This window comes from Pieris napi, chromosome 23 (assembly GCF_905475465.1).
Source record: "Pieris napi chromosome 23, ilPieNapi1.2, whole genome shotgun sequence".
Classification (NCBI taxonomy): Eukaryota; Metazoa; Arthropoda; class Insecta; order Lepidoptera; family Pieridae; genus Pieris; species Pieris napi.
Window position 1 is genome coordinate 3,359,445 of NC_062256.1, and position 22,870 is coordinate 3,382,314.

General features: G+C 33.0%; 3 protein-coding genes across 6 annotated transcripts; 2 read left to right on the forward strand and 1 right to left on the reverse strand.

Moving 5' to 3' along the window:
• Positions 1–867: 867 nt before the first annotated feature.
• LOC125061322 (transmembrane protein 267) lies at positions 868–2,860 on the reverse strand. Its single transcript, XM_047666707.1, has 2 exons — positions 2,381–2,860; positions 868–1,982 (listed from the first exon to the last, which is right to left on the reverse strand). Exons 1-2 carry the CDS (start codon positions 2,657–2,659, stop codon positions 1,653–1,655), a joined length of 609 nt encoding a protein of 202 aa, XP_047522663.1. The 5' UTR covers positions 2,660–2,860; the 3' UTR covers positions 868–1,652.
• Positions 2,861–2,906: 46 nt separating this feature from the next.
• LOC125061308 (tubulin beta chain-like) lies at positions 2,907–16,257 on the forward strand. Of its 4 annotated transcripts, none has more exons than XM_047666687.1 (13): positions 2,907–3,017; positions 3,851–3,998; positions 4,821–4,932; positions 5,524–5,646; positions 6,243–6,344; positions 7,314–7,441; positions 9,346–9,513; positions 11,899–12,013; positions 12,586–12,656; positions 13,141–13,280; positions 13,532–13,691; positions 14,446–14,547; positions 15,773–16,257. In XM_047666687.1, exons 2-13 carry the CDS (start codon positions 3,942–3,944, stop codon positions 15,851–15,853), a joined length of 1,359 nt encoding a protein of 452 aa, XP_047522643.1. In that variant the 5' UTR covers positions 2,907–3,017; positions 3,851–3,941; the 3' UTR covers positions 15,854–16,257. The 4 variants fall into 4 exon arrangements, with proteins under 4 accessions (XP_047522643.1, XP_047522646.1, XP_047522644.1 ...); XM_047666690.1 differs by having other exon boundaries at positions 2,985–3,001; XM_047666688.1 differs by lacking the exon at positions 2,907–3,017 and adding an exon at positions 3,034–3,166.
• Positions 16,258–17,403: 1,146 nt separating this feature from the next.
• Positions 17,404–20,227, forward strand: LOC125061543 (SCAN domain-containing protein 3-like). The gene is made up of 3 exons (XM_047667017.1): positions 17,404–17,747; positions 17,892–19,713; positions 20,220–20,227. The coding sequence occupies exons 1-3, from the start codon at positions 17,571–17,573 to the stop codon at positions 20,225–20,227; spliced, it is 2,007 nt and encodes a 668-aa protein (XP_047522973.1). The 5' UTR covers positions 17,404–17,570.
• Positions 20,228–22,870: the final 2,643 nt, after the last annotated feature.

Sequence of the window (22,870 nt, forward strand, 5' to 3'; positions counted from 1 at the left end):
ACCACTTGGAGTAGAGTTCCCACATCTGGGCAAGGGCCCCTGTACCAGCTCCTTCGATTGAGCGCATCCAACACGATCTTATACTTTATGATCCCTTTAGATGTAGACTCTCCTTGCACCTTCTATCGCATAATCAAGAGGAGTGTTTAGAAGAATTGTTCCCTCCCTTCGGCTATCGGACGTCACTACAGAATGCAAAATTCCATCTCACCTCGACGTCTCGTTACTCGTCAGAGCGCTTTTTAGACACTTCTTGTCGTGCACCACCACATTATGGAACCAGCTACTATTCCAGGTCGCCAAACCGTTAGGACATAAGGGGCCTACAAGCGAAGAGTGTACCTTAAAAGCCGGCAACGCACTCGCAAACCTCTTGGTGTTGCAGGTGTCCATGGGCGGCGTTAAGCACTTAACTCTAACTGACCCGCCTATTCGTTTGCCTCCTGTCCCATAAAAAACATCTCAATTGTAAATACGGCGTGAAAATCTATATTATAATCTACATCTCAGATTTATTATATATTATAAAATTAGCAATATATTTAAATGCAATAAAGATTTGAGTTTTAGTTAAAATATATTTTTGACTTAAATACATAATATGTTACCGGGGATAATGTACCGTTTTTTTTCCTTACAAATACACAAATTATTCCTCTTAATAATATTAGTATTGATTGTTGCATACAAATAATCATAACACTCCGACGTGAACAAAAATACGACAGACAGTGTCGCTAATAAGTCACCTTTTCCAGATAACCCGAATTGTTTAAGAATCTGGCACTGATAACAACTAGCTTTAAATATGCTATATGTTAATAATATAGTAAGGAATGGTCAGGTCTGAGTTGAAATGAAAATGTATTAAACCCAAAAATATTTATTATATTCAATATAGCATTTAATTTAACTTTGATTGAATTAACACTTAACATCACAGTCCCTAATATTTTTACTTAATGATACGAGTATTTTTTTTTAAAGTGGCATTATATAATTTTTTACATAGGTTATGAAATAATGATATGGATATGGATTTACCCATATTAACAAAACCAAATCAGTCAATTTACATATGGTATATCAAATAGTGTTTACGCTGTGACAAGAAGATACAGCTAAATACTTAAGCTAAAAAGTTCAATAAGTGCTGATATTTTATGGTATAAGGGTGATAGTTTCAACTACAGGTTGATTATATATATCACAAGATTATGGATTACCAATATTTTGCATTCAAATATGCTGTTAAGGAACAATATGAAGTATTACAGATAAAAAATAGTATTAAATAGTATTCACTAGTATATTTTTCAAAAGTATTCACTGACTCATTATTATATCACTTATTTATCACATACAAGCAAAACCCGCATTATGTATATCATAAATATGATGTTTGTTTGTGTGGGTTTGCTTACAAAATTAAAATATTACTGGTAACTAGAATAGCAGTTATTAATCATGAATTTATTTTTTATTCTGGCATCTAAAGTTTTAGATTTGTATAAAAATTAACAAGACTTAAAATTAGTTTGCCAAAGAAGTTTCACTTCTGACATGTGTACTTTGTACGCACTCTTTTTTTTAATGTTAAATTTTGGTCATCGTAAAATTTAATTATCTGGTAGGTACCTGATAACATATTATTATACTAACATACTATATTGCACTATGGTATTTTTAGTAATTGGCTTCATTAATTGAAAAATATATCCAAAAATTATAGGTAATATACCTAATAATAAAACATATACATATTTATGTATTGGTGGAGTATGACCAAATGGATAAACCCAAAGACCTCGTCGATTACCATCTCTAATATGATGACTAGTATATGCTAATATTAACATATATGATAGAACATATATATTATTTTTCATATAAATATAGCTATAAATTAATAAAATAGTTGTTAAAATAAACCATAAAGATGTGCAGTGAAGAAATCCTCTATATTTAAGGTTTGTTAAATCCTGAAAAAAATACTAGTATTATTTTAGAACTTCAGCTTACATTCACCATTATGACAATCTTAATATGATTTTTTTAAATACTTGTATGAAAAAATGAAACTGTTTTTTTTCCTTGTAATAGTTTAGCATTACAGACATTATAAAACAAGTGTCAATAATAGTGTAAAAAAAATAAAAACAAAAGTAAGAATAAAAGATATTATAGTTACATTCTTTATTTTAAAGAACTGATTAATAATATTTAATATTAATACTCTTCAATACAAGATTATTGTTTCACTTTAGAACCAGTCCAGGATTAATGAATTACCATTAAAGAAGTTAGATAAACATTTTGAATTCATCAAAAGAAATGTGTAAAAAACTTCAACTAAGGAAAACTATTATAAAAAAATTACCTTATAATGCACAGATTTTGCAACAATAAAATGGTCCACATCAATCAGTGATGATACTATAGTGCATATAATGATATTATATATCCAAGCCTGTCTTGATCTATCCACATTTATAAAAAATAATAATGCTGATAGTGTGCCAATACTGGCATGCACAAAATTATCGATTACAGCACGAAAGATGAAGAATTCTGAATATTTTGAATGAAATACAATATAATCTCCTGTAATAGCTGTAAAAACTATAGATACTGACAGTAAAACACTTAAAATTTTCATGTTTTAGCGTTTAAGTATCAGGACATGATATTTTTTTATGAAATCACAGCGGTATTTTTTCATGGCCTTAAAAATTTTGGCATTGTTAATAATTAACAAAAATTTAATGAATTAGACCATTGTTAAATTTTTAAATTGCTTTAATTTTGTTAAAGTCCAAACCACAGGTCCAAAGTTTCACACAAGGGTTGTTGTTATTGTGATTTTGAATTTGGTTTACCGACACTTGACAGATTTAGATTGACATTGTCAAGGTTGTGACAAGAAGCAGAGCCCAGACGTAGTAATTGAAATTTTATGAATGTTAATTGTTAACATGAAAAAAGTCAAACTACGATTAAGGTTATTATTAGAACACGTACGTAATTTTAGACGAGTTAATTAAGAAAGTTTTACGATATCTTAAAACAGAAAATTTATTTTAAAAAGCACGAGTTTACGCGATTAATAAATACAAGTTTTAAGTGCAAACTATTTGGTGCTGGTTGTGGAGGCCTTACGGTTATGGTCATAATTTAAACTGTTTAACTCAGATTATAGAACAAAGATTTGTTCGTTAATCTGAGCTATTTAATTCTATTATCTATTTCATCTGTACTAGTGTATAGTGTACACTGAATACTGATTACCGTCAATGTTCAATTCATTTTAAACAACAAAATTAATCGATCAATGAAAATTTTTACCTTACTGAATATTGCAGAATAAGAAATAATGGATAATAAATGTTCAAGGAATTAAAAAAGTCTTCAAAGTCATATTTAATTAAAAAAGATCCGTTTTCGGCTTGCTTTATCTTTTATATATCCGCTATCGCTAATATACAATTTTATGAGTCTAATAATTTTGAAGGTTAACTTTTCATTGATAACTTCGTAGTTACACATGATATTAATAATTGTACGAAATATGTAGCAATAGTAATTTATAAAAAGTAATCAATATATTATTATATAACATTTTTACTAAATTTCAAGGTTACACCGGCAGCAATCAAAATTGAATTTTCATATAATTAATAATCGGATAATCTAGACAAATATCGAATGCGTTCGTTACGTCCACCACGCCTTATTAGAGCGTCCATTTTATAAAGACCTCTCCAACCGAACACTTAGTACAAAACTTGAGGTTTATAACCCCGGTGGTGTTATCACCTTATCGAAAATCATCAGTGATAAGAATTTTCAGAATTTGATATCGAAGCCACAATACTAGGCAATGAGCATAACTATAGTTTAGTTTTATTCAGTGTTGTTCGTGAATTTTTGAATTTGTTAAAATGCGTGAAATCGTGCACGTTCAAGCCGGCCAGTGCGGAAACCAAATTGGATCTAAAGTAAGTAATTAAGTATTATATATAATTATTGCGTCTTCAAACCCTGGTTGCTTTATACCTAATTAACCAAATCTTGACTAAGTGGCTCTTAACCTCAATATAGAAAATATTGATTTAAGCATAAGTGAAGTGTTTGAACAACTCATAGTAGTTTATATCGAACCCAATGTAGAAAATAAATAGAAACAAATATAAATGTTTCTATTTATTCATAGTTACATACAAACTTGTCAAGTAATTAACGAAGCAATATATAACTGCAATTTGAGGGGTAAGGTTAGTGGGGGACTGAACCGGGGTTTGTATATGATATTTTAGAAATATATAAATAGAAATTAATTTAAATTGGAAATTGGGTCCTGAATGAAAATCTTCTATTTTCCAACCAAATTCTTTTCGCTATGCTTACGATACACCAGAACTTTCGCCTTATTACGAAAAATAGACGTTTTCGTGGTAGTCAAACAAAAACGCCGGGGCCGATAATAATTATAGGCATGACAAATAGTAATAAAGTTATATCTTGCCATTTTTACAGATATTTAAAGTCGGTTTCTTTACTTAAATTAAATAATCATATTTTACGCTGTATTGTATCATAATAGTAGGAAAGCGGCAGGTATGAGAACTAATATAATTAATTTTTGGGTTATTTTACGAAAATTATACCTATACTTTTAACTGTCGTATTAAGAATGTGTTTAAAAGACACGTAATGACGCAAAATTGAACACTGCCTCAAATCCCATGACTACTAGAGTTTTATCGACAATTTCAATATAATTATACAATTTCGTTCATGAAGGTTTTTGTCAATTTCAGTTTTGGGAAGTCATCTCCCGTGAACACGCAATTGGTCCAGATGGAATGTACCATGGGACGCATCACATTCTCAAAGACCGTCTGAATGTATACTACAATGAGGCATCAAGTGGTAAGATATTATTAGAAACAAAAACATTATTCAATAATAAATATTAAATTATATTTATTTATTTAAAAAAATACAACAAGTTCACAATTTCTCCATCCAACCAAGCGTCGACATTCATTATAATAATTAGTTTACAATGTTAAGGTGATAGGTACGAGCGACAGTAATTATTATTTACATTATTCATTATTTGAATGAACGAATAAATTTTTTTGTAAATTTTTTTTTTAATCAAAATGCCTAATCTATATCAATCAAATAATATATACTTCCAGTTCGTTTAGAGATAGAGATGAAAAAATGCAGGTCAATTGGCTGGCAAGGTTTTAAAGAACCATTTCTGATTATTTATTGGTAGTTATAGAACCTATACGGATTGTGGCTTTAGATTAAACATTCATAATTTTAAGAATACAAAACGCAACTTTCAAATGTTAAGTTTTTACCATGTAACATTTAAATAAGTTATATTCTTCTGTGCATATGTGTTAAATTACACAAATACACATATTATATTGAGCAAAAAGAGTCTGTGACTGTATTAGGATTAACAGGTGAAGACCGCTAGTGTATTAGTAAAATTATTTTCAGGCAAGTACGTCCCTCGCGCTGTGCTGGTTGACCTGGAGCCAGGTACCATGGACTCTGTCCGTTCTGGGCCTTACGGACAGCTATTCCGACCGGACAACTTTGTCTTTGGTCAGAGTGGGGCAGGTAAAAAAAAAATCTTCTTTTATTCTTATATTATATAATAGTGCTGCTTTTAATTAAAACCCAATGTATAATTGAATCTAAATAGATTAGCCATATAATTATTTTTTCTTATTTATTCCTTATTCATACTCCAGAAATGAATTCCATATCTCTCACGAAAATTATGAAACATACATTCCCTATGGAATAAGTGATTTCAAAATACATGAACACACATACATACACATACGAAACGAAACACACGCAACATATAGGTCGCACTGATACAAAAACAATTTTCATAATAATTTAAATAAAGATTAATTTACTAGCTGCCCACATTTTGTTTCGCCTTAATATGTTATTGAAGTTAACCTACGTTTTATGTACATATGTACCAACATAAGAAACATTAGGCTGTGCTATAGAGACTGTTTGCTTTACCGGAATAAAAACCTAAGTTTAAAAAAAAATCCCTCCTTATAATCCGTCCTCAAAGTTAAAGGAATAAATATAAATACTGGAATTGGTGTTAAAGATTTTGCGACATACTTCGCAATTAATTTTCTATGTAAATAATATGAAAATTGATACATTTGTTTTATATTTATTGATAGGTAACAACTGGGCCAAAGGACACTATACAGAAGGTGCTGAATTAGTCGATTCTGTGCTTGATGTCATCAGGAAGGAAGCTGAAGGATGCGACTGTCTCCAAGGTAATTTGAATATAAAAATAATTCTGAATATTCTTTTAATTAGTAGAATATTTATTTTTAATTATTTTATTAGAATAATCTTCTTAACATACATAAACTAAACTTTTATTATCAGGCCAAACACTAACACCCTTTTGAAGTCCGGTCACTTTGCATTGCCTTCAGTAAAGAGTGCCCATAATTGTCTCTAGAAGCCTTAGACACCATAGAAAGAAAGTGCAGGTCGTTATTCTCCCCGCTCTCTTAATAGAGGCAATATTCTTAACCTACATAGTAATAATTAAACATATATAAAACTAAAACAAATTAAAAAAGTTTGGTCCCTGTGGCAGTGTACCTTTAATGCTGGCATTTCCTTGCTGTATTGCGATACTTATTCGTTGAGGAAAGCACCAGCTCTGGGGTCACCGTTACTATCTACCGGCCCAAGAGTACTCGAAAAGGAACAAAATCAGAGTTGGAGGAAGGATATATATTACCCAATTATTATTTTCTTTCTGAAAAATATATATATCTCCTATTACACGTCTTAGAATATTAGCTTCAGATTGCATTTTTATATGTGCCTCCTGTGCCTGTACATATAGTTTTTGGGTTTGATTACCTTTACCCTATGAATCAATTGTATGAACTTAGGTTGTAGATTCGATCCCCGGCTGTTCACCAATGGACTTTCTATGTGCGTATTTAACACTCTACGGTGAAGGAAAACAGTGAGGAAACCGGCTTGTCTCAAATCCTAAAATCTATATGTCAGACAAAAGGCTAATCACCTACTCGTCGCTGAAATAAAAATGATCATAGCATGCAATCTGAGGTCAAGAACCATATAGGGTTGTAGCGCCCTTGGATTATTATATTAATTTAACTCAAACTATTCTACTTTATTGGCCATTGACCTCACCATTGGCCAGTCAGCCAATTCACCTTTATATTTTATTTATACCTTTTTGATTTGAATGGTTGCAGGTTTCCAGCTCGCCCACTCGTTGGGTGGAGGAACTGGCTCTGGTATGGGAACTCTACTCCTCAGCAAGATACGAGAGGAATTCCCTGATAGGATCATGACCACCTTCAGTGTTGTACCATCGCCAAAGGTAAGTAATAATATTTAGTGTTTGGGTAAGTCCCATACATTATATATAATCCGATAGAGAGAACAGAGAGAAAAGTTATCATTAAATAAGGGAAAACTTTTTTAATGAAACATTAAATTATGACATCACTATTTACTACATTAATACACTATCACATTATTATATTCGTTATTAAATCCTCCTCCTTACAAACGTTGTGTAAAAAAAAAAAAAAACATGGCGATTAAAAAGAGTGGCGGAGAGTTTATTGCCAGTTCTTCTCTTCCGTTCTACGCCCTTGATTTGAGAACTGGCAGTAAATGTAAAATTAGAAGCATTAATATTTATTTCTTTAATGACGAATCACAAGTGTACATTGTGTTACCTACGTGAATAAATGATTTTTGAATTTGAATTTGAAATAAATATCATTTCACCCAAAAACAAATTTGGAGAACAATAGTTTTTCATCATGTTCAAACTCCGTTATTAATAAAGTCAATGTCAAATCATTTACTTCAATTAGGAAGGCACTTTTGAAAGTCAAAATTACAAGTTATAAATATTTAAAAAATTACTAGTTGCCCTTTGTTAAAGGTAGTTTCATATTTGGGCAAGAAACTCCATATTTACTCTTTAAATTAGTTTTTACAATATTTTGTATACATTTCGTTGATAATAATTATACGTGAAGACCATGTACCTAACTATTGCAATATTTTTTGTTAGGATTCTGTCTTGCTAGTTTTAATAATTTAAAGAGGTAGGTGTTTTTTTCCAAATTTGTTTTGTCGCATCAATTGTATAAAGATAGAATAATTCAGGAAACAAGAGTTCAGAGTTCAAACAAATAATTGCATCTTCCCTCCTAAATAAGCAAAATTTTATGTTTCTTTCTTCTGGTAATTTTGATTTCCGTTCCCATGATAATCTAATTCTTGAAACTCCTACTTATAAAACTGAATTATATCACTCATTTATGGTGCAAAGTATTCTGGTTTGGAACTCCTTACCTCATGAAATCAGACAAGCTTTGTCTGTACATTCATTTAAGAATCTTCTTCTTGAGAATTTCTCTTCTACCTTGTAACTAGCTACATATCATAACTATAAGATTAGCATTTACTTTTTTGAGATTTTAGTATAGCAGTGTATAATTCTAGTATTACTTGTAATAGTTAAGTATGGAAAATTACATACTTGTCTGAAAGAAGGCCGTTCATCGCCTAAGAATTTATGTATACTGTTTCTTATGTATGTTTAAGGTAAGGAAGTTATGGGATGTTCTATCTTGTAATAAATCACAATCCATATTTATCTTTGTTAATTGGTTTATTCTTCACAAACAAGAGTAATTAATTTATATTCTTATAGAAACGCTCATGGAAAAAAACATATATCTCACTTGTCTAAAGTCTGTTCTGAGTGACGTTTATTTTCTTCTTTTCTTAACAACCGGTATTTATGTTGCCACATACATTAAAATATTGTAGAAAATACTACACAAAATAGTATTTACATTTAAGGGCGTATCTACGATTCGCTACAAAGTCTAAATAAATAATAAATCTTCATCTATAGAAAGATTTTTATAAATAATAATAAATTCAATTCATGTCGCTACCAAACAATAACAGCATCGACCAGGCAGACATCCTCCATTCAAATAGGTAATAGGACTTCAAAAACACATCCACCATCCATCACCATCTGTTGCTAGCGTTTTAACGAGGTGAAAACTCGCCCGCGCAGTCCTGAGCCACTGACTTGAAAAAGGGACTGTTGAGTTGGGTTTACACTTCCTTTGCTAGTTAGTAGGATCCACTACCACACGTTCACTCTTAAGTGGTCCCACAGGGTTCAATACTAGAACCTTCCTATTTGCCTAGTGTCACTATTTTAAAGCTAACAAAATCTATTTAAAGGTTTCCGAAGTGGTCCTAGAGCCATACAACGCGACTCTCTCCGTACACCAACTGGTTGAGAACACGGATATGACGTTCTGTATCGACAATGAAGCTCTCTACAACATCTGCTTCAGGACTTTGAGATTGAGCAGTCCGACGTATGGAGATCTCAATCATTTGATATCGGTAAGTCAATTATTACTCTATTTTATTTATTCAGAAGATTTACAGCACAATACAGAAATAGATGTATATCTAATACATAAAATTCTCGTGTCATGAAATTTTGTGTGCATATTGGGTATGTCTGAGAATCGGACATCTATTTTTCATCCCCCTAAATGTTAAGGGTAGTCCACCCCTAAATATTTTTTTATATTTTTAGATATTTTTTCTGTATTTTTTTTTATGATACCTACAGGATTAAAAAATACGTACCTACAACCCCTAACTTTCACCCCTCTACGATCAACCCCTATTTTTTTATTATAAATGATATACATGGCAAAACGACGTTTGCCCGGTCAGCTAGTATATATATATATATAATAACATTAATGGGCCAATTAAAAATCTTCACATATAGTTTTTTTTATATAAAAAAAGAAGGTTAACATTCCAAATATGTAGGTTGTAAAACAAAAAAGAAAAAACAGAATTTAATTAGTTGACAATGAAAGGTTATAAACGTACTTCCATTCATCATGATCGAAATAATTTTGTGTTTAAGCGTTGTGGCGAACATATCAATGTCAATAGTTAACTCATTAAATTTGTTCGGTATTATTAGATCTAAGAGTAATTACCCTTCTCCCAATATCAGCCTTGAGTTATCTTCTTCTTCTTTTAGTGCCTCTCCATTACTGGAGGATGGCATTATATATTATGTATACTGTATATTATTTTAAATATAATACATTATTATATCCTTGAGTTATCACTTAGGTCCAATTAAGATCCATATTCTAAATCGTATTTGAAGTCCCAATGTCTTGAGCGCAGTTCAAAATTGCAGAAGAAATGGTTTGAGCTCCAGAAACTAGATTTATTTTTGACGTTCTACCCTTCGACTCTTAGTCGAGAGAAGCACGAATGATTTCAAATATTGTTAGAATTTACTTATAGATAAATGATAGTAGTAATATGTTAGTCGCAGTTGAAATGGACCCCTGATGAAATCCTCCAACCCTCTCCAGATGACTCTTTGTCAATAGATTCTATAATTTCCATATTCGTGTACCCTCTCGATACCCCGGCATCCCATTGTTCCATTTGCCCCTCCTTTCCGTAGAACGCGCTTTGGTCAAAGCTCACCGATGTCCAGATTAAGCATTCTTATAAACGAGCTAGGTGGATATACATAGTTACCTCACAGTATAAAATGGATTTTTGTTTAGTTTTTTGTAATTAGAATTTTTTCTTTGATAAGTAATTGTTTTGTTTTTTTTGTTTTCTAATGTTTGTTTTGTTTAATAATCTCTTTATGATCTCTATATGTATGTCATGTTTGCCTAAGTGCTTGTTACATTAAAAATTGTATTTTGTGTTTGTTTTTACCAATGTCTCAGTGTGCCAAGCGTTGGCAAGTTTTTTCTCAATAAAAAAAAATAAAAATAAATATGAGGCTAAATACAGTCTCATGTTAGAGCGAGTACAAAATAAATTCACCCGTTACCTCTACAAGAGACTGTATGGAGTGTATCCGTTTATGTACCCGACCTTGTTTGTTCTGGGTTTTTTTTTTTTTTAATGTAATAGGAGGCAAACGGGCAGGAGGCTCACCTGATGTTAAGTGATACCGCCGTCCATGGACACTCACAATGCCAGAAGGCTCGCAAGTGCGTTGCCGGCCTTTCAAGAATTGGTACGCTCTTTTCTTGAAGGACACTAAGTCGAATTGGTTCGGAAATACTTCTTATTATTCTTATTGGTTATGGTGGGTTATAACCAGCTACGCCTCAGAAGAGAGCTACCTTTGTCAGTGTATATATTTAAGATACTTACGGGTCGGGTTCATAATCTGGATATCATGGAGAGATTGAGTCTACAGGTACCAAGTAGAAACCTGAGGCGGAAGTCTCAACTTTTGGATGTACCGCGCGCACATTCCAACTTGGTTAGCGAAGCACCACTCACGCGAGCAATACATATTATTAGTTAGCACAAAATATTAGAACGTGTAGGTACTTCAGACTTTTAAAATCTACTGAGGTTAGGTTAGTAACAAGTCCGACCGCACGAAGACTCGAAATAAAAGTGAGTCAACGCCGGTGTTGCCACGCTTTATATAGGTTTCTGCTACAAGATGGCGTTAGTCCGCTAACAATATAATAAATAGAATTTCTGTTAAGGTAGACCTATTTGTTTGTACACTAAGTTCACAAGAGTTGCTTCCTATATTATTAGTTATAAGATTTAGGTATATAAATATATTTTTTTAAATGTTTTTTATCTAGGTTAATTGGTGTGCGTATAAATATTGTGTCGTTCTATCAAATTAGTAATAACTATAAAGACAGAATAATGATATGGAATAAAATAAAATAAAAATGTATTAAATCCATATTTTAGTACACAATGTCGGGTGTGACTACAAGTCTTCGTTTCCCGGGTCAATTGAACGCTGATTTGCGAAAATTGGCTGTCAATATGGTTCCATTCCCGCGACTTCATTTCTTCATGCCGGGTGAGTAAACTACATTTAATAAAAGGGCGTTGTAACCTCTAGGTCTTTGCCTCGGATTTCTGTATGTTTTTTTAGTGATCAGCCGACGGTGTCTGTTATTTACGTAGAATGAAAAATGCTACTGACGCACAGCCGTGAAATTCAGCATTGTGGTCGCGTTTAACTCGCTCATAACGTAAAGGAAAACGTCGTGAGGAAACGTTTGAGGCATGATCCAAAAGTTGTGTGTCAGGCACAGAAGGCTGATCACCTATTTGCCTATTAGAAGTAAAGGTACAGAAATCTGAAGCCGAGACCTAAACATGTAGCGCCACTATATGCAAATTGGACCGATTCCCAGTAAAGTCTATGATTAAGCATTTGTTTGAATCGAATTCGATGGGTTCAGAACTTGAAACAGCCAAATGGTTACAGATTATAGGCAGTAACTGAAGCAAAAATCAATTTTTAATAACACAGTGTAAACTCTTTTTAACGTTATTCATTATAACGCAAATCTCTCTATAACGAAAAAAGAAATTTACACTGTATTTAAAAAAAATATGATTATTATTATAATTATTTATTTTTAGGCTTCGCACCCCTCACAGCGAGGAATGCATTCAACTTCAGAGCGCAGAATGTTGCGGAACTATTGTCGCAGGTGAGGTATCATTAATTATCTGAACGAGAAAACCTCCTTATGTGCAATTTTTTATTTTACAACTGTACAGGGTGTTTATTAGCTTGGTTATTTTAAATACTCCAGCCGTAAAAGCAATAAAAGTAATTTATAGAAGTTAAACCAATTTCAAATACCTTAACCTAGAAATAGTAGTACCAAGTACCAATCTTGAACCTGCGACTGCTACGGACATTAAAATATATCTGATTCAAATCAAAAATCAGGAAAGTCTTACTTTTGGATTCCTATACATTTGGGAACAAACACACAAGTGCTTAGAAACCTAAATAGACGAACGCCCAAATATGAGTATTATTGAATTCAAACGATTATATCCTAATAAAAACATGAAACTGACTTCTACGCGAAATAACTTTTAAAACAAAAAAAAAATTCTGTCAAAAAATTTCCCGATATTTATAAAAAATGTTTACGTTTTAAAAGAGTCGAAAAATTATTTTAGATGTTCAACCCGGGTAATATGATGACAGCGTGTGATCCTCGTCACGGTCGTTATCTGACCGTGGCCACCATGTTCAGAGGTATCATGTCCATGAGGGAGGTGGATGAACAGATTTTGGCCATTCAGAATAAGAACTCCAGGTATTTACAAGAAGAGAATACGTTTTGTGGTCCTTCGAGCCGGATTATATTAATTTAAGAGATCAATCAATCAATTAATTTGTATACATTTTATTTAAACCTATTTGCATAAAAAAGTTAATAAAGCTAATTCCATGCGCGAGCTTATCGCCAATAAATTATCTCTTCCAACCAATTAAAAACCAAAAAAAAAACCAAAGCAATAGAAAAGAGAAAAACTTCGATCTAAAGTGTTTTTTATGAATTTTCAGTTACTTTGTGGAATGGATTCCCAACAATATGAAAGTATCAGTTTGTGACGTACCACCAGAGGGATTAAAGATGGCCGCCACCTTTATAGGAAACACTACAGCCATTCAAGAGGTATTCAAACGAATCTTGGAGCAGTTCACTGCTATGTTCAGAAGACGGGTAAGAACGAAATCTAATATATAAAATTCTCGTGTCACAGTTTTCGTTGCCATACTCCTCCGAAACGGCTCGACCGATTCTCATGAAATTTTGTGTGCTTATTGGGTATGTCTGAGAATCGGACAACATCTATTTTTCATCCCCCTAAATGTTAAGGGTAGTCCAGTCCACCCCTAAATTATTTTGTTTGAATTTTTAGATATTTTTTTTGTTTTTATTTTTTTAAGATACAGCATTAAAAAATACATACAACCTCTAATTTTCACTTCTCTACGATCAACCCCTATTTTTTAAGTGATATACATGGCAAAACGACGTTTGCCCGGTCAGCTAGTATATCATATATGTGTATGTACATGCACAATATCACAGAGTACAGACTAAACTGAGAATGCATCGAATATATAATTAAAAATTAATAAAACAGTAAAAATTTATACACCTTGTTAAAAGTGATTATATCAATAATCATTATAAAGTAAAGACAGCGTTTGTTCGAACACATAACCCGAGAACGGCTGGACCGATTTTCATGGATTTTGATTTGTTGTATTTGTCACTGTCTCGAATAACTAACGAAAGAATTAAAAACAATATGATTACCAAAAAAAATCCAATACAAATTGTTCAAACTACCTATTGGAATTACACGCTCATTTGTATATACCAATTGTTGATCTGTCAAACGCCGTAATTTTTGACATAACGAAATTTTGACGTATTTGAAATGTTGCAATATTAAAATTGGTTCCAGGCCTTCCTCCATTGGTACACGGGCGAGGGTATGGACGAGATGGAGTTCACCGAGGCATCCAGCAACATGTTCGATTTAATATCCGAATATCAGCAGTACCAGGTAAAGCTATTTAAACGCAAAAGCGATCTCTTCCAGGCGACAGTTAAAATAAATGTGCTAGCAATGCTAGAATTCTATTAAAATAATTCATAAAGCTTTTTTGAGTTTATTCGAAACAAAAGGCGAAAAGTTTATACGTATTGAAGGAAAAGAGAGCAGAGAAGAGAAAGAGTAAGGCTTCAGCGTACTCTCTTTCCTGAGGTCGTAGGTTCGAACCCCGGGTCACAACTCACAATGGACTTTCTATGAGCGCATTTAACTCGTAAGATGAAGAAAATCGTGAGGAAAACAGCATGTGTCAAGCATAGAAGGCTGATCTTTCCTAATAAAAAAACATGATGAAACCTATACAGAAATCTGAGGCCCAGCCCTAATTTTTATTCATAATAAAATCCAATTATTCCTCTTTGATTTATAATGTGCGGTTTAAATAAAACATAACTAAAGTGTAGAACGAACAAGAATTGTCAAACGCTCTTTATTCTAACTTCTCTTTTCAAGTTTAACTTCAAAAATATCGAAGTAAACATGTAAAAAAAACATATATTATTTACGTAAACCTCTAAGAAAACTTTTCTATTTGCATTTGGATCATGTCGAAATCAATTCGACGCCAGTAAATACTCATATTTTATTAATAATAATTACGTTGTGTTAAAAAAAAGGGTGCGTTATTAAAAATAGTTTTTGATTGCATGCAAATAATTAATTACAATTAAATAATCAAAGACTGGAAAAGGAGTCATTATAGTCAATAAAGTTCAGTTTACATTTGAAAAAATAAAGAAATAAATATTTATTATAAGGGTCTGTTTCACAATGTACGGATAAGTTCTACATAAGTTCCAAATTAGCTATTTATTACTTATTGATAGGATAAACACAATTGTTGCGTTTCACGACTGTCAGATAGCGCTATTCGTCACATAAAGTCCATCAAAAGCTATGAGTCAGATGAATGTCAAATAGCACAATTTATCTTCTAAATAATTTATGTGTTGCATAGCTATTTGGTACTTTATCCATTCATTGTGAAACAGACCCTTATTCTCTTACATTAAGTGTAACATAAATTCTATTATTATTCGAATGTTGTTATTAAATTATGTCCAAAGCCGTAGCATCTTCCGTGGGCAACTTCATTCTGTTAATTTTGTGTCACGGTGCGCGCATCGTAAAATTTCACTCTCCTCAATTTTTAAAACTTACACAAATATATTTTTAGGTCGCTGAAATAGATGACGAGGAATTGGAGTTGGAAGACGAAGAAATCGACACCGACATACCGGTCCAGTTGGATCATTAATCATTAAGCCGTAATCATTATATTACTAATATGAAAGCGTATATGTTAGAATATGCTTGCTTCAGTAAGAGCACGATAAAAATGCTTTTATGCGATTCCTTTTTAACCGTGTAACGGAACGTTATTTGGTATTTAATTAAGAATTGTTATCGGGGTTACCCTCTACAGTAATTTCCTCGCAAAATGCGAGATTTAATTTTTGATTTCATACTTAATCAGTTTTAGACATTATTGTTTTATTTTTGAGAATGTATTTGGATAATTCAGCAATTTATTCACTTATTATTTGTGCCTAGTTCAACATTCGTACACTTGTTCCGCACTTCAATACTCTTAAGATAAAGTTTAATTTTAAGTTTTTATCGTTTTACCAAACGTTTTAATAAACAATTTTTATTTCTTAATTGTGTTTTTATCCAGACCTATACCTTATTAAGTATTTAAATGGTTCTTATCCTTTACAATTGAGTTAGTAGAGAGCAATTGAGAGGTTAGCCTAGTGGCTTCAGCGTGCGACTCTCATACCTGAGGTCGTAGGTTCGATCCCCGGCTGTGCACCAATGGACTTTCTTTCTATGTGCGCATTAAACATTTGCTCGAACGGTAAAGGAAAACATCGTAAGGAAACCGACTGATGTATAAAATGAAAAACCTTTAATTATGTTGTTTGTGATAAATTGATTATTTCCGAGTTATTTTACTCCAAAACACTTGTTAAAGCCACGTTTTATACAATATAAATAACAATTTATTTTTGATACTATCAAATAGCCTATTTTGTACCAAATCAATCGAGTTGACCTGTAATAATTTCCTGTGCTGATTTTTAAAACATTACTTACTCAAACGTTTCTTTAGTCACACCTCCGCCGACCAGCTCGAGTCACACAATGGCCTGCTTTTAATTAGTTCATGTTTCGAAATAACAAGACAGATTAACGGATGCATGCGTGCATACTTCGTAATGATATTTTTTAAGGTTTCATGAGAAATGAAAAACGAAATATAATACAAAATTTTATTGATTCAGTTAAATATTAGCCGTTAAATAAAATACTGTTTTCTCTACATCTAAGCATTGTACAAAGTTTAAATATAACCAGGGGTATACCAACCAACACCAAACAAATTTTTATGACCATTGTCATAAAAATTTGTCACGTGACAAAACGTGAGCTAATGTCATTTGTTTGCCGGTAATGAGTCACGCCTCTCTTATATGATCAATATGATCTCAAGCTATAAACTTACTCCGTAGCTTTACTATTACGGCATCTTTTTATTTATTAAGCGGCCTTTATTCGTACATACACACTAATTGCACGTAACGGATTGAGGTTACGGAACAAGTTGAATATTAAGTTCTTTGTACTTCAAACTTTAATTATTGATGTGAAACATCTATAGCCGCACGTAAAACCGATTTCTGGCGTGGCGACGCATGCCGTGGCGCCACGCTATATGATGGTATATGTGTCGTGGGCTTATCGTTAGATTGGCCAGATCGAGATATGCCCGGGCACTTCTTGAAACGCCGGCACATTATGATTCGGCCGGGCATATCGCGATGCGCCAAGTAAAAGGTTGGGCAGATCGACGAGAATAACGTATTTGTCGATATTCCGAGCTAACAACACGGCGGATCGTGAAATAGTTGCATTTCGCGCCGATAGTGGCGCTGTCTTCGCGCGCTCGGCTTTGTTTACGCGAGCGGAAGATGGCGGCGTTACAAACAAGTGAATGTGGTGTTGATATTATCAAAATGAACAGTGAAAACGAAACAAAAAGTGCATTTAAAGAACAATATTACCATCAGTTACTTGATTTCTATGAGGGACATAAAGATTCTTCGCACAATGTAAAAAAACCATGGACTTCTCAACGTATTTTAGAGGTTAGTATTTAGTTGATAAACAAGTGTTTATTTTTGCATAATAATGTGTAGGTGATGCGTTTCTCTCATGTCATTATGTATTAAAATTCTTAGATTGATTAAGTAACTAATGTTTGTACGCTAAAGTTCCATTTTATTTTTTAGGTTATTGAACAAATAAAAAGAAGTAGGGTGACCATGCAGCGGGTCTCTTCGGACTATTATTGGAGTGCAAAATATGATGTCATGGAAACTTCTGACAAAGATTACTTAATTTTCAAAAGAAAAACTGCCGATGATCCTACAGTGCGCATAGTCGCCGTAGATGAATATTTTGATATATTAACAGAAGTTCACAAAGCTGTTGGGCATGGTGGCAGAGAAAAAATGATATATAGTATTAAAAACAAATTTCACATACCGAAAAAAGCTATAGAAATATACATTAAATTGTGTGCAGTGTGTGAAATGAAACGTTCCATGCCAAAAAAAGGTATAGTGACAAAACCAATTATATCACCAGATTTCAACTCACGAGGTCAGGTAGACCTTATTGATTTACAATCAGCTCCGGACGGGGAATACAAGTGGTTAATGAATTATCAGGACCATGCTACCAAGTTTCTACACTTGAGGCCATTGAAATCTAAGAGGGCTGTGGAGGTGGCGTTTGAACTATTTAAAATATTTTTGGAGTTTGGTGCACCATTAATTTTACAATCTGATAATGGGAAAGAGTTTACAGCTCATGTCATTGAAGAACTTGTGCAGTTGTGGCCAGAATGCAAGATCGTTCATGGAGGCCCTAGACGTCCTCAAACGCAAGGAAGCGTCGAACGTAGCAACCAAGACGTAGAAAACATGTTGCGTTGTTGGATGAAAGATAATGATTCTGCTAATTGGTCTGTGGGTTGCTACTTCGTACAGTATTATAAAAATTCATCTTTTCATCGTATAATTGGTAGATCACCCTATCGTGCCTTGTTCGGTTCTGACCCCAAAACATTACTGAAAGGTACTAATATCCCGGACAGTGTTATTTCATCTATTCAAACTGAAAAGAAGAATACTACGACAACCTCGATGGAGATAATCTTGCCTGAAGGGACAAATGTTGATGGCTTAAGTAGTAAAGCACTAACGCTTGATGATGAGATGGTTTCGGCCAAAGTGAATATTTCTGAAGCATTAAGTGTACAGGATGCCCCAACATGTATAAATGCGGCACCGGCGCCTGCCAATATCGCAGACAGTGTTATTTCATCTATTGAAACTGAAAAGAAGAATATTACGACAACCTCGATGGAGATAATCTTGCCTGAAGGGACAAATGTTGATGGCTTAAGTAGTAAAGCACTAACGCTTGATGTTGAGATGGTTTCGGCCGAAATAAATGTTCCTAAAGCATTAAGTGTACAGAACGTCCTAACAAGTGTAAATTCGGCAACGGCGCTTGCCAATCAAGATCTGAAAATAGAAAATATTGAAACCGCCGAACAAAAACTTGAAGCAACTAATTGTTCACCCAGAAATGATACGTCCTGTATAGAAGATTTAGCTTTGCAAACTGTTAACAGAGCTTCTACTAGCAAAGATGTTTTTGTCGTTTCAATTCAAGGGGTTTCAGCCAGTAGCGACACGTCACTAACGACTAAGAAAGCCGACTGCAATACGCAGATTTGTTTGGTTTGTACCAAAGAAACAACTGGAGCTCATAGTTGTAGATCGTGCTTTAAACCAGTTCACGTTATATGTGATCTCACTGACGGTGAAGAAGGTTACGGGTCTCAGATTTTATGTTTCATATGCAAAAGAGAACAAGACATTGCAAAAGAAAGAGCACAAACTCTTAAAGGTACCAAACGGGCTGCAGAAAAAATGATTGTCCAAACAGTCAAAAAGCTTCCGTTATTAGAAGTTGGTAATAGCGTCTTGATAAATGTTCCAAAATTTGATCGTGGACCACTTGATACCAAGAACATCGCAGGTAAAATTGTTGACATTAGGAATGGTGTATTTAAAATTGGTACTACTTCTGGAACAATAAAAAACTGGTTCCCGAGACAAGAATTACAAATTTCAGCCAAAGATTATAATGGAGACATTTCTGAATCATTTATAACATTGCGTCATGCAGTCACATGTCAGTCCATGTTTGGAGGTCAAGGTTTCCAGAAATGCTCCTGCAGGCCTGCCAGAAATCAATGTCACACCAAAAGGTGTGCATGTTATAAGAATAATGTTCTCTGCACTTCAAAATGTCATCAAAGTATATCATGCATCAACAAATGATAGATATCTCAAAAAATATTTGACTTTCCTTTAATATTCAATACAAAGTTTATTTTCAACTGATTAAGTCTGTTGTTAGTCTGATTGAGGAACATTTTTTAAGTAGGTACCTATTTAATGTTTATAAACATTTTTTAATTTAATTTCTCTTTCTGCATGGCGGTTGTCGGGTTGTATTACCTATTTCTAAAGATTTTTTAGGTATTTAAATGTTACGAACGTTTGGTTTGTTATCTTATTTTATTACCAAAGGGCTGTGATTGAATGTGCCATTTTTAGAATTTTTTGACGATGTTATTAATGTTTGTCATATTTAATAACAAATAATAGGTAACTATTCTTTGAAAAACTATTTGACGTTCCTATTAATATAAGTTTGTTTTCAACTGATTAATGAGTCTGATTATTTAGTTACACTTTATTATTTAAATAACTCATTTTTAATGTTATTCATTATTTTTTAACATTTTCATTTAATTCTAGCTGTTGCTCGTACGTGCCGTTTTCTACGTGATGGCTGTGTTAACATTTTATTAAACCTTACTGTTTATTTACATATTTTATTTGCCTCAAATAGGCGTTTTGTTATTTTCTCTCCAAAGAACTGTGATTCTATGTGCCACGGAATTTTAAAAAATAATGTTAAGTTAGAGCTTCATAACAATAATTATTTTCAATTTTAATAAACATTTTAATTCTTAACTTTATTTTTATTTGCTAAAACCTTGGACACCCTACATAATCGATATGCCTAAAGTATCTCTGGCCAAATCGCCAAACGTTAAGTGTTGAACGATATGCCCTGTGTTGGATGGCCAGATCATGATGTGCCGGAGTATCACGTTCTGCCTGGGCATATCTCGATCTGGCCAATCTAACGATAAGCCCACGACATATATATAAACAGTCTATATGCAGTAGTCTGTACGCTGTGTGTATTTCTAAGTCACTGATTAAACGAATTAAGTAGTCACTTAAAAATAAATGTTTATTCAATAAATAGTCATCGTTATCTGGAAAAAATATCGTAATATTTTAATATTATGACATATTTAGTTCCTATCACAATCTGTTCTTTTCTGCATATTACTTTTACAAAATAACGTCGATGTTTCACATCTGCCAGGCGTCCCGTGACGGCTCACATTTTTTATTAAAGTTTGAAGTGCTTGCTATGAATCGTGTCGACAGACAGTTGCACATACATTTTCAGGTTATGAAAAGGCCGGTTGATAAATATTGACATATTTGTTGCCTATACAGAGTAGCGGGACAAGTAATTCTCTGGCTGTGTAAGGAATAGGATTTTTTTTTTTTTAGAAATAGTAAAAACTAGGAACGGGGCCGGATTAAGAGGCCTTGAGGCCTGAGACAACAAAGGAGCGGAGGCCCCAAATTATTTCCAATCGATTTTTCATTCAATATTTTTTGTGAAACCAAATATCTATTTGGTTTCACAAAAATAATCTTAAAAGAATCTTCTTTTAGTATTTAACAAACATAAAAATATATAAAAATAAAGTTGTTTACTAGCCGGAATTTAAAACAATATTTTTTCTGAAGTATCTTTTGTGGAGGCTTCAGTGCTGTACCGGAGCGGTTGCCCTCCCCTAAATCCGGCCCCGATTAGGAAACAGAAGACTAAACACTCTTATAGAAAACTTAAAAAAAATCCAGCAAAACACTTTTATAGATAAAATCGTATCTTTTAAAACCTCGCTTCGCACTTTCACTCACAAATGTCAAACGATAAATTATAATAATAGTACTTTATAATTCAAAAATAAAATAGGCACAAGAGATATTATAGTTTTAATACTAAAAAAAACTAAGTATACGTTTTAATTCTGGTTCGCGTAAGTTTTGAGCGATTTACGTATATACTTAAATGTGGGAAAAAAGGTAAGAGCTGCAATGCCCAACAAACGGCGCATTTCGCTTTCTCGTGATTGGTCAAACGGAGCAATCACGAGCAATCACGGCATCTCTAGTCAACACACCATTCGGTGTGTTGACTAGAGATGCCGTTGACCAATTACAATTAAGCGAAACGCATCATTGTAGTTCGCGAACGTTCCGAGGGCAAATTATATATTTTACTAGGAGACCGGCCAAGCGTTGCTGTGGCTAAGGTTTTAGTTATATTACATAGTAGTAACCTATTCAAGGGTGCCATGCTTTTTTGGTGGTAATGCCATTAAATTGTAGCTTATTTGAAATGTTGATACTTTCAACACAGCGCCATCTGTTAGAATTGTATCAAATAATAAACAAATATTTTGCAATAAAATAATGTTGCGGGTATAAATTGAGATGTAAGCCATCCTATCTTTTAAGTTAGATCAAACTTCACACGGTGTGCAAATTTGCTTGAAATCGGTTCAGTAGTTTAGGAGTCCATAGCGGACAAACAACGTGACAGGTAATTTATATATATTAAAATCACAGTGGTGTGTACAATTCTAATCTAGACTAAAAATTATATAAACTTTAGTATCCGATTTCTATAAAAAATTCATTACTAATAAGATGTCTAAATTATTTGCATAGTCTAAATTATTATGTTACTTGTTATTAGTAGAGAAATATATAAATTAAATACTGACAATGCACATCTTGAAAATTAATCAATACAGCTTTTTATAAATTTGAGGAATACTTAAATGATCCTAAACCTTTAGATTGATTTGCTCCAGTTCAAACAATTTGTATGACAATACTTAGCGATTAAAAAGAGTGGCGGAAAGTTTCTTGCCAGTTCTTCTTACCCGCTCTACGCCCTTGACTTGCGAACTGGTAGTAAATGTAAATTTACAAATAATTTAACTTCTGACTGACAATTCATAAGTGTA